General features: G+C 37.4%; 1 protein-coding gene across 4 annotated transcripts in view; it reads left to right on the forward strand.

Moving 5' to 3' along the window:
* MDAR6 (monodehydroascorbate reductase 6) overlaps positions 1–16223 on the forward strand; it is a 91817-nt gene that overhangs the window by 62661 nt on the left and 12933 nt on the right. Inside the window, exon 13 of one of the 4 annotated variants that reach the window (XM_077389358.1) lies at positions 10209–10407. The exons of the other annotated variants lie outside the window; for them this stretch is intronic. Within the exon in view, the coding sequence (XP_077245473.1) occupies positions 10209–10223 (15 nt within the window). The 3' untranslated portion in view covers positions 10224–10407. Of the gene's footprint in view, positions 1–10208; positions 10408–16223 lie in introns of those variants that run through there. 4 annotated transcript variants of the gene reach the window in all.

Here is a 16223-nt window from a genome sequence, read left to right on the forward strand (position 1 = left end):
GGCTGTGGTGGTGGGCGTGTTGGTGGTGGACGTGGTCGTCCTTATTGTACTCACTGTCAGCGTGATGGTCACCAAATTGACACTTGGTATACGCTTCACCTTGAGCTTCGTCCGCCTCGCTCATCACATCTCGCAACGGTAGCCCCTCCGACACAGTTTCGTCTAGCTCTGTCTCTGCACCGGTTGATGATTCCAGCTCTACTAGGGCAGATTATGAGGAGTTACAACGCTTTCGTCATAGTGCTCACCATCCCACTGCAAGCTTTGCTCAGCCAGGTAGTTCACCCACGACCTTACTCTCTACCTCAGGGTCCTGGATCATTGACTCAGGAGCCTCAAATCATATGACTGGTTATCAATCCATTACTCTAGCCGGTGGCTCCACTACGCCCATTACTGATGCTGGCACCATGTGTCCCTCCCCTCACCTACCATTATCCTCTGTATTATGTGTTCCTAAGTCTTCTTTCAGTTTACTTTCTGTCAGTCAACTTACGAAAAATCTTGATTGCTCAATCTCATATTTCCCTTTTTATTGTTTGTTTCAGGATCTTTCAACTGGGAAGATGATTGGATTGGGACGTGAGGTGGCTGGCCTATACTGCCTTGACTGTAGTCATTCTCCTACAGTTTTACATAGTTCAGTGGATGCCTTTCAGTGGCACTGTCGCCTTGGCCACCCATCACTTCAGCACCTCAGGCAGACATCCTTAATTCCTGCTTCAGTTTCCCCTTTTCAGTGAGTCTTGTGAACTCGGGAAGCATCATAGACCGGCATTCCCTTCCCGAGTCGTTAGTCGAGCCGGGAAGCATTTAGGGTCGTGCCAAATAATGGATCCAAGTATTTAATAGTCTTCATTAATGATTATTCATGCATGACATGCGTGTCTTTACTGAAGGACCGTTCTCAGGTCTTCTCTGCTTTTAAAACTTTCCATGCTGAAATAAAGAATCATTTTGGTTGCAATCTTAAATGTCTCCGTACTGATAATACTTGGGATTTTTTCTCCGGTTCTCATGGCTTTCAGGACTATCTCTCCTCTCATGGCATTACACATCAATCCTCCTGTGCCTACACCTCACAACAGAATGGTGTAACCAAGAGGAAATTGCGATATGTACTCGAGGTAGCCCGCACCCTACTTTTTCAGATGCGGGTGCCTAAAACTTTTTGGGGGGAGGCTATTTTGACTTCCTGCTTTCTGGCAAATCGCCTTCCATCTTCTGTCCTGCGTGGTGATTCCCCATATCACACCTTATATCTACAGCATGATCCTTTTCCCCTTACGCCTCGTGTCTTTGGGTGCATATGTTTTGTCTATCATTTAGGTCCTACTTGGGACAAACTCGATCCTCGGTCAGAACTGTGCGTTTTTATGGGCTACTCTCGTATCCAGAAAGGCTATTGCTGTTACAGTCCTCGTCTGCGTCGGTGGTTTGTGTCAGCCGATGCTACATTTTTTGAGTCAGAGCCCTTCTTTAGTCCTCAGTCAGTCCCTAGTTCCTCCAGGCTGGAGCCCGATGTGTTCGTTTCTCTCCCTGTGCTTCCAGACATTGTTCTGGCCCCCCTTGCCATCATCGCCTTCTGAATGTTCTATTGGTCCAGTCGAACCCTGTGCTCCAGTCAAACCCTGTGCTCCCAAATTGGCTCACCTGCTACTACAAAACATTATCATAAGTGTTGGCAGCAGGCTTGGCCGCCTCCTTCTCGACCTGAGACACCGTCTTCACAGGAAGAGATCCCTTTACCCTCTACCCTAGTATCCTCTCTTCCTTCTCCTATAGGTGTATCTGATTCGCCTAACGCCTCTCGTACTCGCTCTCATTCTACTGCACATCCTATATCTAATTTTGTTTCATATGATCGTCTAAATCTTTCTTTCAAAAGCTTTGTGCTTTCTATGTCTTCTGCTGTATTACCACAGTTTTTGGATGAGGCTATAGCTTCGGTCGGGTTTTCGGGTCGCAGCCCTGTAATTAGGGCTGCGACCCAAAAATAGCTTGGGTCGGGTTCATGTTTCTCGGGTTTCGGGTCGAGCCGGGTCTACGATCCAAAAACCCGCATGAATCTCGAGTCGAGCCGGGTTTGAAGGGGCCCGACCCGACCCGACCCGAGTTACTTAAGTTATAGTATGTATTTTTTTTCCTAAAACTTTGTTACTTTAAAAGTGAAAACTTAAAAGTAAAACTCACGCACGCAATCACCGGGATTCTTTCCATCTTCTGTTCATTTCCCCCCTTTAGCTCTAGGGTTTCAAGTTTCAACTAAATAGTTAATGCACTAAATAGTTTGTTGTTTATCTCATGAGTATAATCATTTTCATTTGGTAATGCATCAATTTATTCTCTTTGGACTAGTTATTAGTTAATGCACTAAAGAGTTTGCCATGCGCGAGTTTTTCTACTTCTATGAGTTGAGTTGCCTTGCCAAACAAGAGTTTTCCTTAAAAAATTGCGCCAAACAAGAGTTTTCCTTAAAAAATTGTGTCAACGTAGAAAAACCCGACCCGACCCGAGATTTATCATGGGTAGGGCCGGGTTTGGGAATCGTGGGTTTTCCGGAAAAACCCGACCCGACCCAACCTGAGATATTTCTCGGGTAGGGTTGGGTTCTTCAAAACCCGACCCGCCCGACCCGAGTTGCAGCCCTACCTGTAATGATGATATCATCGACCTAAACAATTAGAAAGATCTTGCCCTGAGAGCTGAACACTGAATGATCTACAACACACTGTTTCATTCCAAAATGTATCACTGCCTCACTAAATCTGCCAAGCCAAGCACGAGGAGATTGCTTAAGACCATATATCTCCTTTTGTAACTTACAAACATAATTCTTCATCTCCCCCTGAGCAATAAACCCAGGAGGTTGCTTAATATATACCTCTTCCTGCAGATCACCATGCAAGAAGGCATTCTTGACATCTAACTGATAGAGAGGCCACGAGCTTTGACTGTAAGAGATATCAAAACTCTGATAGAACGAATCTTTGCCATAGGAGAGCATGTGTCCGTGTAATCGTGCCATATGTCTGTATATTCCTTTGGAACCAGTCAAGCCTTTAGCCTTTCTATTGCCCCATCCGATAGATATTTCACTGTGAATACCCACTTACAGCCAACCACCTGAGCTCCTGGTGGAAGAGGGACCCACTGCCATGTGTGATTCTCCTCCATAGCACCCATCTTTGCCTCCATAGCTGCTCGCCAACCTGGATTAGCCAAAGCCTCGACAACAGAATGAGGAATAGAAACGGAAGATGGAGAGGACAAAAAGAAACTGTAAGAAGGCGATGCATGAGCATAAGAAAGCACATCAGAGATAGGATGATAAGTGGTACGAGATCGAGCACGAGATGCAATTGGAGCTACAACAGAAGAATCACTTACCTCAAGAGCAGTGGGAGGTCCAGTGAGCTGTGAGGGGGCCGGAGGACATGAAGTGGCATCTTGACGAACAGGTTGCTGATGACGACGAGAATAAACCTGCAGAGGTTTGGGTTGAATGACAGGTGATGAAATTGGTACTGAGATAGGGACTGGGATAGGTAATGGAACCTCAGGGTCTGGAACCTGGGTAGAAATAGTTCCAGTATAATAAGGCTTATCCTAAAAAAAAAGTGGTGTGCAAATGTCTTGTATTCTACAGGACCTGACGGACTAATGTGCGTGACGCACACGTAGGTTGAGCTTAAGGGTATTTCGGTAAATTTCTCCATGTAGCGGCGTTGATATATAAGCCACATATTAGGGTTGCGGGATGAGGTTTTTATTCTTTTGTGTTTTCTTGGTCAAGAAGAAGCTTTGTAACCGTAGACCGAAATAGTGAAAATCTTCTCTCGTGGACGTAGGCATTGCCGAACCACGTAAAATCTTGTGTTTCTCTGCATCGTTCTTTTGGTATTTTGTTGCACATCGTGTTCGATCCGTGTTGAGAAGTATTTCTCGGATTTTCTATAAAAAGAAACATCAACATACACATAAGCGCGGTGAAGCTGAGGACTATCACACCGATAGCACTTTTTAGTATGAGAATAGCCTAGAAAAATACATTTAATCGCTCGAGGTTCTAATTTATCTAGTCCAGGAGTAAGATCATGAACAAATCACGTACTCCCAAACACTTGAGGAAGGGAAATGGATTCTAAGAGGGATGTAAGACAAAGGAAGGTAACCGATTCTCAAGAACGGATGATGTAAGACAGTTCGCCAGAAAAAAGGATGTGAGATCGGCTTCATCCCAATGCGATTTAGGAACATGCATCTGATAAAGAAGAGTCCTAGGTATGTCCATAAGATGTCGAATTTTCCTCTCTGAAACATCATTTGGCTGAGAGGTATGGGCACATGACGACTGATGAATAATACCACGAGAAGATAAAAACTCCTGAAAACCATTAGAAATAGAAAAATATTCACGTGCATTATCTCTGCGAAAACATTTAATAGAACATGAGTACTAATTAGAGATTTCAGTAAAAAAAGAGTGAAATATATTGAAAACTTCATAACGATCTTTTATTACTGTGGGACCCGATCCCGCGAGAGCGGCGTGGTGCGTGACCCGCCTCCCTCTCTCTTGGTCTCTCGTACCTACGCGAATGGCGTCTGCCGTTTTTTTTTAATATTATTGATTTAATTCATCTTTTCCGTGAACTTGGGATCACTAAAGCAATCTAAATTTCACACAAAAGAGAATGACAGAGTCGCCACCTAGATAAGAGATTTAGGACCCATAATTGATCATAAATTAAGATTCGTTACCTGATTACGAGAATGGAAGGTGTGGGGAGTTACCACCACATGCACCATTCTTGCCCGATAATCTGGTCTTTAATTTCAAAAGTTAACTCTCTTGAATTTCTTTTAAATGACTCATTTAACTCTATATTACTGTGCGAACTATATGACATGCATCCTAAGATCTAATTTCAATGTATTTCCTAATGTGTATCTTGATTTTCTTAATTCGTTTGGATTCAATTTATGTGAAAGTTCTCCTAAAATTCTAATTTGGGAAAAAGTCCTAAGTGATTTAATCAATTTTAATATAAGGCTTTAAATGATGAAAGAAAATAAAAATTACCCTAAAAAACCCCACTGATTGTGTGTGGGGCCGACTCGTGATTGGTATGCCATCAAGCATCCAAGCTGCCTACGTACCCAAGCCTCACTGGGATCAGAGTCGACGTAGTTCGGTGGCCTAAACTAAGCCACATGCCTAAGACATCTAGGACACCGATCTAGACTGGACTGACTGTTTTGACAATTTATGAGGAGATTATTTAGTTCAAGTTGAGTAGATTTTTTTATCATAGGACTTCATCTAAGATGCTATATGGCCCTATTTAAGTACAAGACGCTCCCTAAACTAATGCAGGTGGGTCCTACATCCTAGGCTAACTAGGCTTGTCCTACAGGAAAAAGAGGGTTAATTAGTGAAACTAATCTAAAAGTCAATTGCTAATAATAGCAATCGGCCGTGATGAGACTGGACTCCTAACTCTAGGACACCCTAAAACCTAGAACACAACGTGACGTAAATGTTCCTACGAGGTGGGACCGTGATCCTACGGTTCCAAGATTGACCTGAACATGGGTTTACCCAACCCAAATTATTAGGTTAATGATTTTCAATTCTTTTAAGGTTCCTAACACCTAAAATTTAGAAAATATCTAAGGCTCTAAGGGTTAGTTATTTCCCTACATGGGTTGAATTCATGGAAGGGAATCGTGCTTTCTACCCTTACAAAGTTCGGCAAATAAATCATGATATACTGTTGCCTGGCATTTTCTCAGGATTTCCGTGGACAAAGACCTCGGAGCCAACAATATATTTAGATTTAGATGCTAAAAAGTCAAGGGTTGATCGCAATGAAGAAACGATTATGATCCTCTCATCTAAAATGACCTAGATTAGCAGTTATGAAGGAACTTAATAATTTTTAAAGTTTCTATTCAAATGACTTAAGGATTACATGTATTTTGGAAAGTTATGATATTTTGGAATTTTTCACGATTTTTAGAATTAAAGTGAATTTTTAATAATTTTAACAAAATCAGACCAGATTGATACTGTTACAAAGCAACATATAGCAAACATGCTCTAACTCATTCCAAATTATCACTATAATATGCTCAGAGTAATATCAAACCACAATAGAAATTTCACACATTATCTCTGAAATTTACTATTTTAAATATATTTATTTATGTTCTGTCCGATTCAAAGATAAATCATAAAAATTAACAAAACATGCACAACAAATCCGAAAAAATCATAATATGATCTTACTACAAAATTTCAGCTTCCGAGGAGTTCATTTGATGGTATCTCCTTCATACATGTGAATATAAGTAATTTTCATTAAAACATTCCAGTAAACATAATAAATAAACTCAAAATCTTTTGGAAACTTTTGTATGATATTTAAATATTAAAGGACTACTAAGAATAAAATTTTGTCCAATTTTGAATTGTTTTGATACATGAACGAATTTTTATTCGTCAAATTTTCTTTTTCTAGGTATTTTTTGGACGAATTTTAGAGTCATCAAAATAAATGAATTCTAGTGCAACTTTCGGATTTCTAGTGTTCTTTTATCTCAATTGAAACTCAGAAAATATAACTTTGCAAAAAATCCTTGGTTTTGAAACCCTTGCTTTGTAAATCGACTTAAAAACTACTTGAAACCCTAATCGGTTGATCGAATTTTAAAGCCATCAATATAAATGAATTCTATTGGAACTTTAAGATTTATAGTGTTTTTTAAATCCAATTGAAACTCAGAAAATATAACTTTGCAAAATATCTTTTGTAATGACTGTGATTCTTTTTCTTTCAAAACTCTAAGATTTAGGCCATTGGATCAGTGAAATCTATTTTCAAGGGTGGGGATCAACGATCCATCAATGATCAACCCTTGATCTTAGTTTTAATCACTCTTTTCTCTTTAATTTGTTTTGATCCATAGATCTTAGAATCTAGGGCTATTAAAGGTTATAACTAAATTCCCTAAATGAGAGAAGAAAATAAGTCTTGTTGTAAAAATAATTTCGACGGAAAATATCACTTAAAACGTGGAAAGTCAAAAATAAAATAAAATAATATAAAAAGTTATGGGAAGAAACTCACGTTTTCCCTTTGTATGAGAAAACGTGCATATGGTGTGGGCCCACCCTAAAAAAATTAGATATATAAATATATATATAGATATGGTATGATGATAGTTAATTTAAAGATGCCTTTGTAGGATTACTAATTATAAGTAATTATTTAGGGAAATATATGTGATTACTTTTAATTAGCAATCAATGATATGGTGTGATGATAGTAAATTTAAAGATGCCTTTTTAGATTTACTAATTATAAGTAATCTTAAAAGGAAATTCCTAGAGTTTGGATATCTTAGTTTCTTTAATTAAAAATCCAAAAACTCTTAACAATAGTGGGAACTTTACATTAATAGAAGTAGTGGGATTACTTAGAGATTAAGTAAACTTATGGATGATGTAAAGTGAGAATTTTAGGGATATAATATTATCATTAATAGTAGATTATCCAAAATAGCAAATCAAAACAAAAATTAGGGAATATATGTAATCCCCTCTTTTGGTTATTTTCATTTTCTTTAAAATTTAAAACCCATAAAAAGTGGCTATTATGCCTTATAAATAAGACCAAGGTGTTGGGTTTTTGGTAACTTACTATAGCCCTCTTATGACTCATCTTAATTTACCAATCATAAAACAAGGAAAATAGAATAAAAAAAAAACGAAAAAAAAGAAAGAAATATATATATATATATAGTGACGTACACCTCTCCCATTCTCGCCCAAAATTTTTAGAGAAAGAGAGAGAGAGGAAGAAAGAAAGAAAGAAAAGAAGAGAAGAAGATTGAAGCTCTTATCAAACCCTAACTCCATCCAAGTAAGTTTTGTGATTTTCTTGGTTCTAATTAATCTTATTCATTCTCTAAGCAAAACCCTAAACAGTTAAGTATTATAAAACAAGGAAAAGAGAAAACAAATAAATATATATGTGATTTAAATAGAGAAGATATCAAGCGTTCTTGATAGACCCTCTTTGTAGTAGATTTTACGAATGAAATAAGAGTTTCATGATTGTGTAGTTTTAAATTTCACGTGACTCAAACATCATAAATACAGAGATCTTAAACCATCATTTTATTCATAAAAACACATGTACGTACATGTATATGTATGCGTGTAAATGTTCAATGGATGAATAGATGTTGGTTTAATTCTTACATTCTAAAATCTTGTGAATCCATATATATATATATGAAATCCAACAGTTGTATGTGTATTAGGTTACAAAATAATGAAACCCTTACTATGGTTTTCGACTCCAACTGTCGTGTGGGTATAAGTTGAGAAAAATGAAATTTTGCATGTCTTTTTATCTCAGCAATTCTATGAGCATTACTACCTTGCGAAATGATTTATTTTTATTTTTGGTTTTGTGCCCATTTTGGGAGCATGAAACAGTCCAAATATTTATCTTATTGTGTGCCCCACTTGGGAACACAATCTGTCCAGATTTTTGGGCCAATAGTATGTGGTTTTTAGAGTACACAGGCCCAAATTTTAGTAGTGTTTTTGTACCTTAATCGAGAACACCAAATCTATCCAGATTTATGTCCTATATATATTTGGGTATTTAGGTCCAAATTGGACCAGATTTACACCCTGATGGTCTAAGATTTTTAGGACAAAAAATGGACCAGGTTGTATTTGAAAATGAGAGTATCTTATGTCCCCGAAAACATGGCAGATTTATAATATGTAAGCATGTATTTTCTAGTCCACAATGGACCAGATTTTTGGGTAGTATGCACTTGTATTCTCAAGCCCAAAATAGACCAGATGTATGAGTTATAGGTGTGTGTGTGTTTTGTTGTCCAAATCAGATCAAATTTATGAGCTTTGAGTGTTTTCCATCATAAGTGTATATAAACACAGGGTTTTAAACTAATTTTGAGTAGGTCCTATCTTATCAGTGCATGCTCATAAGAGTATAAGACAAATTTTTGGGAACACATTTCTAAACTACCAGTGTATGCACAAAGAGTTCCCTAAAATGATTTATGTGACTACTTCGATCGCATCAAGGCTATACATGTAATAGCTCTAAAAAAATGATTCTTTTTATCTAAAAAGTTCTTATGAAGAAGTATTTTTGAAAGCCTCTTTTATATATTAGATATATATAGGCAGATCTCAAATCTTATGTACGAAGCCAAATAAATCAATTTTCATATAAGTTAGATCATTTCTTCGATCCAATGTCCTTGTACGAGTCGGGTAATTTACAATCCCCTTGCTATTCTCTTAATCTTATATCAAACGTAAATGGTTGGGTATGATTCTTATCTTCAGGATTATTTCCCTCACTCTCACTTAGAGGCCGTCTCGATACTTACATCCGAGGGTTTACAAAGCAGGTGACAGCTAGACCTTGTGTTGTAATGGTTTCAATATAACATGTTTAATGCAAAGTAATCTTACATATACTATTTTCTTTGTGATAACTGTATAGCTCATTATACTTGTTTACTTGAAATGAAATAAATAATAAACTGTTTCTAACCTTTATGTGAAAGGATGCAGGAAAAGAAGGCAAATGTAACGTACCTTTAAATCCCTAATTGCATATCCTACATGGGAGAGAGTGAAGGGGAAATTAAGGGTGTGGTGGTATCATCCTGGGACCTAAGGTCCAAAGGCCAACGCGAGAAGCGTGTACGGCCTTTCGTTGGCAAACCATCCAAAGGGATAGTATCCCCGAAACGGCTCGGCATTAAATGCGAGACCGAAATCCGAGTCCATAACGCCACTACCTTTGGATAGGGGTAGTGGGTAGTCGTGCGGCAAGGACACCGGCAAAAAGGAGAAAGTCAGAAAAGAACTGACAGAAAAGTAAACTGGGGAAAAGCCGGATGTACGTGGGGAAAGTGCGGTCTCATTTTACATATTCGATGCACACATAACATATCATTCATTATTGTCATTCATTTCTGTTTATACTGATATAGATGGCGTAGTTTTATTCTCAAGTTATTTATTATTGCTTCTAGATGATTGCTAAGGATCTGAATTATTATTGCATACCCTTTTATATTGTTTCTTTTACTCCGCTCGGTCTCTGGGGGACCCTGCTCTAACGTTGTTTCCTCCACCACAGGGATTGAGGCGTTAGATGGCGGAGCGTTTGCAAACGAAGAAATCATGGGATAAGGGATCGTGTGATCGGAGAGTTCGCTTCATGGATTATTGCGCTATGACGTCTTGCGTCATTTTCTATTTTTATTTTGTCGGGACTTTCTTTAGTTTGAACTTTAGTGATTAAAACTTTACTTTTCATTTGGATTATGAGTATTGAAAGGACCTCTTGTTATGGTAGACTTATTTAATTTGGAATAAGATTTTTGTCGTGGTTGTTGACCATCTTAAAAATAATAAAATTTTCCATGATTTTTGCGTTGTTCTTTTGCTCGTAGCGACTTAACGGAATAGGGTCGTTACATCTTTAGATTTGAAACACTTGCTTTGTAAATCGATTCAAAGACTACTTAAAACCCTAATTGGTTAAATATTCAATTTTCCACATGTAACATGGTTCTTCTTCCACCAAAATCAGTAATAAAGTAAATTGACCCATCATAAATCATATTAGATCATGCAAGACAACCTCTCATGAAATTCTCTACAAAAACCCATGAAGAAAACAAAGAAAAGACACCTCTAACATGTTACTAGTTCTAGATTACATAGAATAAGATACTAAACGTTAATCGCTTTCCTTGTCTCTAAGGTGTGTAAATCCAAGATATACGCCTTGTCATACCTTGTATACACAAAAGAAAACCCCAAAGATCGCCCAATATAATCCGGTTTTGACCTTTGTTGAAGAAAAGAAGAAATCCAAGTGTGCTTTGAAGAAAAACAAGTAATAGAAGATGATCAAGAACACCACAATGGGGGAAGGAATTTTCTAGAGGGGGAAGACAAGGTGGGATGTTTTTCCAAGAGAAGAAGAGCCTTGGGTGGGTTATCTTTTGTAGGCACAAGGCTAGGTTTGAGCGAATTTGGAAGTTTCCAATGTGAGCTCTCTCCTTTTGGCTTGTTTCGAATTTGTGCTTTGACTTTCTCATTCTTTGATTTTCATATTGAACTTATTTCTAAACCTTGTTTCTTGCTAGCTAAGCAATGCTAAATTACACAATGGAGATCCTTCAAGATCAATCTAGAAGCCTTCTCACATAGGAAACTAGCTTTTATGAATGATTTTCGTCCAAAGAGAGCTGCCCAACGTTTGAGCTCCTTTTTGTCCTATTTAGAGGCTGATTCAGGAAAAGTTGTAAACTAGAAAGTTGTAGATCTTTTCGAGACGTTCGAAACAAGTGTAATTGCAAATTTTTGGGACGAGAAGGTAAAAAGTTGTGGACATTTTACTAACCTGACCATACTAGCCCTTTCTAATTATAGCTCTTCCTTTCTTTATTATTATTTTTAAACAAATATGATGTCACCAACCACCTCATCCCATGTTGGACGTTTTTGCATGTGGCCTCGCCATGTGGGGTTCCCAGTTATGTGGCCGACGCACATGAGTGGGTCCACATGGACCCCCACCTTGTGGGCTTTAGCCCAATGGGCCTTATGACATGTATTTTGGGTTTTTTTCAATAAAAATTCAATAAAATCCTTTAAATTCAAAATTTTTATTGATGAACCCATCCCATATGACATTTATGGTGCACCCTCGACATATGGTCGAACCATATCCTTTAGAAGAAACAATTTTCGGAACAAAATGCCCCTGTTTAATCATTATGCACCCAAAGGTGACTAAAATAACCTTAAATTGGATTGCCCCCAAAGGGGAAAGTTAAAAATAGAAAGTTTTCATGGTCAAACCTAAAAAATAGAAAGTTTTTAAGTTTCCTTCTTTTGGTGGGTGATATCAAACAGTATCACTTGGAATCCCCTGAAAATGCCCAAAATGCCCTCGGCACACAAAATTTTCAAATCAAGCGAAACTCCTGAAAAATTCCAAATTTTGCAGGTTTTTCAAAATTCACGAAATGACTCGTGACTCCTCAGACACACTTTAGAGATCAAATGAAACACATTGGAAATGACCAAATTACCCCGGAGGTGCAAAAGTAGGCAAAAATGAGGGAAGCCCTGAGAAGATAATAAATAACAGTTTTTTCTACTTGATTGAAAACTTGATTATTCATCTTTCGGAGGCCAATGGAACCCCCTAGAGACTTTCAGGATTTCGAATCAACTTCAAAACTCCTAAAATGCGGTGAAATTCACCCTAAAATGTAAGAATACCTAATCTAATATGCAAGACCGACTTAAGACTCGATGAAACTACCGAATCTTTTGCTTTTTAAAGCGTAGCAAAATAGGGGTGTCTACAGATGCCCCTCTTTGGTAGAGATTACGTAGTCATCGAATACCAAAGCAAAAGTGACAGAGCCGTTTTTCGTAACTTTAATCAACAAAAGATTCACTAATTCTATGCAAACATATGCTAAATGATTCCTAATGCAAGACCCTAGACGAAGTCCTAGAATATTGAGAAATTGGATTATCTTGATGAAATTCTCTGTCATAGAGGCACCAAGCTTTTTCTCTAGGGCAGAAGAAATAATCTTTTTGGTTTATACGCTTTTGCGTTTTTTCTCTAAACAAAAATGGAGAAGAATATTTCGATTCAGAGGCACCTTCGCTTTTTCTCTGAAAAGAAAAGGAAGTTGAATTTCTATTTAGAGGCACTTTCGCTTTTTCTCTGAAAGGAAATGGAATATGAATTTCGATCCAGCGGCACTTTCGCTTTTTCTCTTAAAAAAAAGAAATTTTCAATCCAGAGGCACTTTCGCTTTTTCTCTGAAAAGAAAGGAAAATGAATTTTTAATTTAGAGGGACTTTCACTTTTTCTCTGAAAAGAAAGGAAAATGAATTTTCGATCCAGAGACACTTTCGCTTTTTTTCTGAAAAGAAAGGAAAATGAATTTTCAATCTAGAGGCACTTTCGCTTTTTCTCTAAAAAGAAAAATTTTCAATCCAAAGGCATTTTCGCTTTTTTCTGAAAAGTGGAAATTTTTAATCCAGAGGCACTTTCGATTTTTCTCTAAAAAGAAAGGAAAAAGAATTTTCAATCCAGAGGCACACCCACTTTTTCTCTGAAAAGAAAGAAATTTTCATTGCAGAGATACTTTCGCTTTTTCTCTGAAAAGAAAAGAAAAAAAATTTTCAATCCAGAGACACTTTCGCTTTTTCTCCGAAAAGAAAGGAAAATGAATTTTCGATCTAGAGGCAATTTCGCTTTTTCTCTGAAAAGAAAGGAAAATGAATTTTCAATCTAGAGGTACTTTTGCTTTTTCTCTGAAAAGAAAGAAATTTTCAATTCAGGGGCACTTTCTCTTTTTCTCTGAAAAGAAAATGGAAGATGAATTTCGATCCAGTGACACTTTCGCTTTTTCTCTGAAAAGAAAAGGAAGATGAATTTAATCTGAACTTGATTTGATGACTTGAAATGAACGTGAATTTGGAAATTTGAAATGGACTTGAGTTTATGATTTGAAATGAACTTGAATTTGGAAATTTGAAATGGACTTTTGAGTTGATGATTTGAAATGAACTTGAACTTGAAGATTTGACTATGAACTTGAATTTGATAAATTTGAAAATTGATGAACTTTAGATGTGTGAAATTGGATTCGCAAATAGATAATGTGGAAGACCAAAATTCAAACGAATGACGAGACAAGGCATATCAGGAACTAAATGCAACGGCTATTGACATTTATCCGTAGACAAGAAATGATGAAACATGACTTATAAGAATTGCTAAGAATGCTTTCAAGAACTTTTAAGTAGAGGTTACTGCCTAAAGACCATTGGTCTTCATTGCTAATCTAAATATTGAACTTTTAAGAAGAAGTTACTACCTAAATCCTTGATTCTGAACACCGGAAGGACTTTATAGGCAGGATGGGCTTTTTCAAAGAAAAGGCTTATGGCTTTGCAAAAATTTCGACCGAACCTATAAACAGGTTGCCTATGTATCCCAGTGTAGGAATCAGGTCGCACGTAGTTCAGGGCAGATGCTCCTAGTTTGATGGTAAACTGATTTTTTTTCTTGATTGACTCTATTTTCATTTCTTTTCTCTTGTTTTGATTGACTTCTTTTTTTTGATTGATTGACACTCTCTTTTATTCTTTTTGGAACTGTTGAATTTTTTCTTTTGAAACGACCGAACTCGGTTTGACCGAGCTGCATACGTACCCTAGTGTAGGGATCAGGTCTCGCGTAGTTCGGGGCTGATGCCCCTAGTATAATGGGTTTTGAAAGAAAATATTATTCAGGGCCAAAGGGGTTTGCAAAAAGGGTATTCTTTTTCACACTGGGTCATGAACTTGGGATTTGTTCGGCTAAATGAGGCATTCCAATGTTCAGGTTTGGAATTGATCTAGGTTGATAAATTTTCTTTATTATTTTTTTTTCGTAGAGTTTGACTGCATTTCCAGGTAAGAGATAATGAGTCTTCTTTTTTCAAGATTCTGATATGTACTTTTGACTTTGATGGAGCGAAAGTTGTTCTTTAACATCCTCCATTTATGAATCAATAACTTTTGATATTTGACGATCGCTTTTCAATGCTCGCAAGTGATGTAAGTGTTTGAAATAAGTTTGTGCAATCTATGATGCCTTCAAGTTTTGTTAGATTAAGTTTGCAGGATAATGCGATAAGGAAATAAAGCATAACAAACAAATTAATCAAGCAAAGAGCAACAAAAAGATATAAGATAGGGTTTTTATGAGCCAATTAAACTAAATTCAAATGAGTTATCTTTTAAAATTTTAATGAACTTAGGTGGTCCTCAGCAGAGTCGCCAGTCTGTGGGACCCGTCCAGCAAGAGGGGCGCGGCGCGTGACCCGCCTCCCTCTCTCTTGGTCTCTCGTACCCACGCGAATGGCGTGTGCCGTTTTTATTAATATTATTGATTTAATTCATCGTTTCCGTGAACTTGAGATCACTAAAGCAATCCGAATTTCTCGCAGAAGAGAATGACAGAGTCGCCACCTAGATAAGAGATCTACGACCCATAATTGACCAGAAATCTAGATTCGGTACCTGATTACGGGAATGGAAGGTGTGGGGAGTTACCACCACATGCACCATTCTTGCCCGATAATACGGTCTTCAATTCCAAAAGTTAACTCTCTTGAATTTCTTTTAAATGGCTCATTTAACTCTATATTAATGTGCGAACTATATGACATGCATCCTAAGATCTAATTTCAATGTATTTCCTAATGTGTATCTTAATTTTCTTATTTCGTTTGGATTCAATCTATGTGAAAGTTCTCCTAAAATTCTAATTTGGGAAAAAGTCTTAAGTGATTTAATCAATTTTAATTTAAGGTTTTAAATGATGAAAGAAAATAAAAATTACCCTAAAAAACCCCACTAATTGTGTGTAGGGCCGACTCGTGATTAGTATGCCATCAAGCATCCAAGCTGCCTACGTACCCAAGCCTCATTGTGATCATAGTCGACGTAGTTCGATGGCCTAAACTAAGCTACATGCCTAAGGCATCTAGGACACCGATCTAGACTGGACTGACTGTTTTGACAGTTTAAGAGAGATTATTTAGTTCAACTTGAGTAGATTTTTTTTTATCCTAGGACTTCATCTAAGATGCTATATGGCCCTATCTAAATACAAGACGCTCCCTAAACTAATGCAGGTGGGTCCTACATCCTAGGTTAACTAGGCTTGTCCTACAGGGAAAAGAGGGTTAACTAGTGAAACTAATCTAAAGGTCAGTTGCTAATAATAGCAATCGGCCGTGATGAGGCTGGACTCCTAACTCTAGGACACCCTAAAACCTAGAACACAACGTGACGTAAATGTTCCTAAGGCAGCTCTAAAGGTTCCTACGAGGTGGGACCGTGATCCAACGGTTCCAAGATTGACCTGAACATGGGTTTACCCAACCCAAATTATTAGGTTAATGATTTTCAATTCTTTTAAGGGTTCCTAACACCTAAAATTTAGGAAAAATCTAAGGCTCTAAGGGTTAGTTATTTTCCTACATGAGTTGAATTCATGGAAGGGAATCGTGCTTTTTACCCTTACACAGTTCAGCAAATAAATCATGATATACTGTTG

This window comes from Tasmannia lanceolata, unplaced genomic scaffold (genome assembly GCF_043159265.1).
Source record: "Tasmannia lanceolata isolate RefF3 unplaced genomic scaffold, GAP_Taslan_0.1 ptg000008l, whole genome shotgun sequence".
Taxonomy (NCBI): domain Eukaryota; kingdom Viridiplantae; phylum Streptophyta; class Magnoliopsida; order Canellales; family Winteraceae; genus Tasmannia; species Tasmannia lanceolata.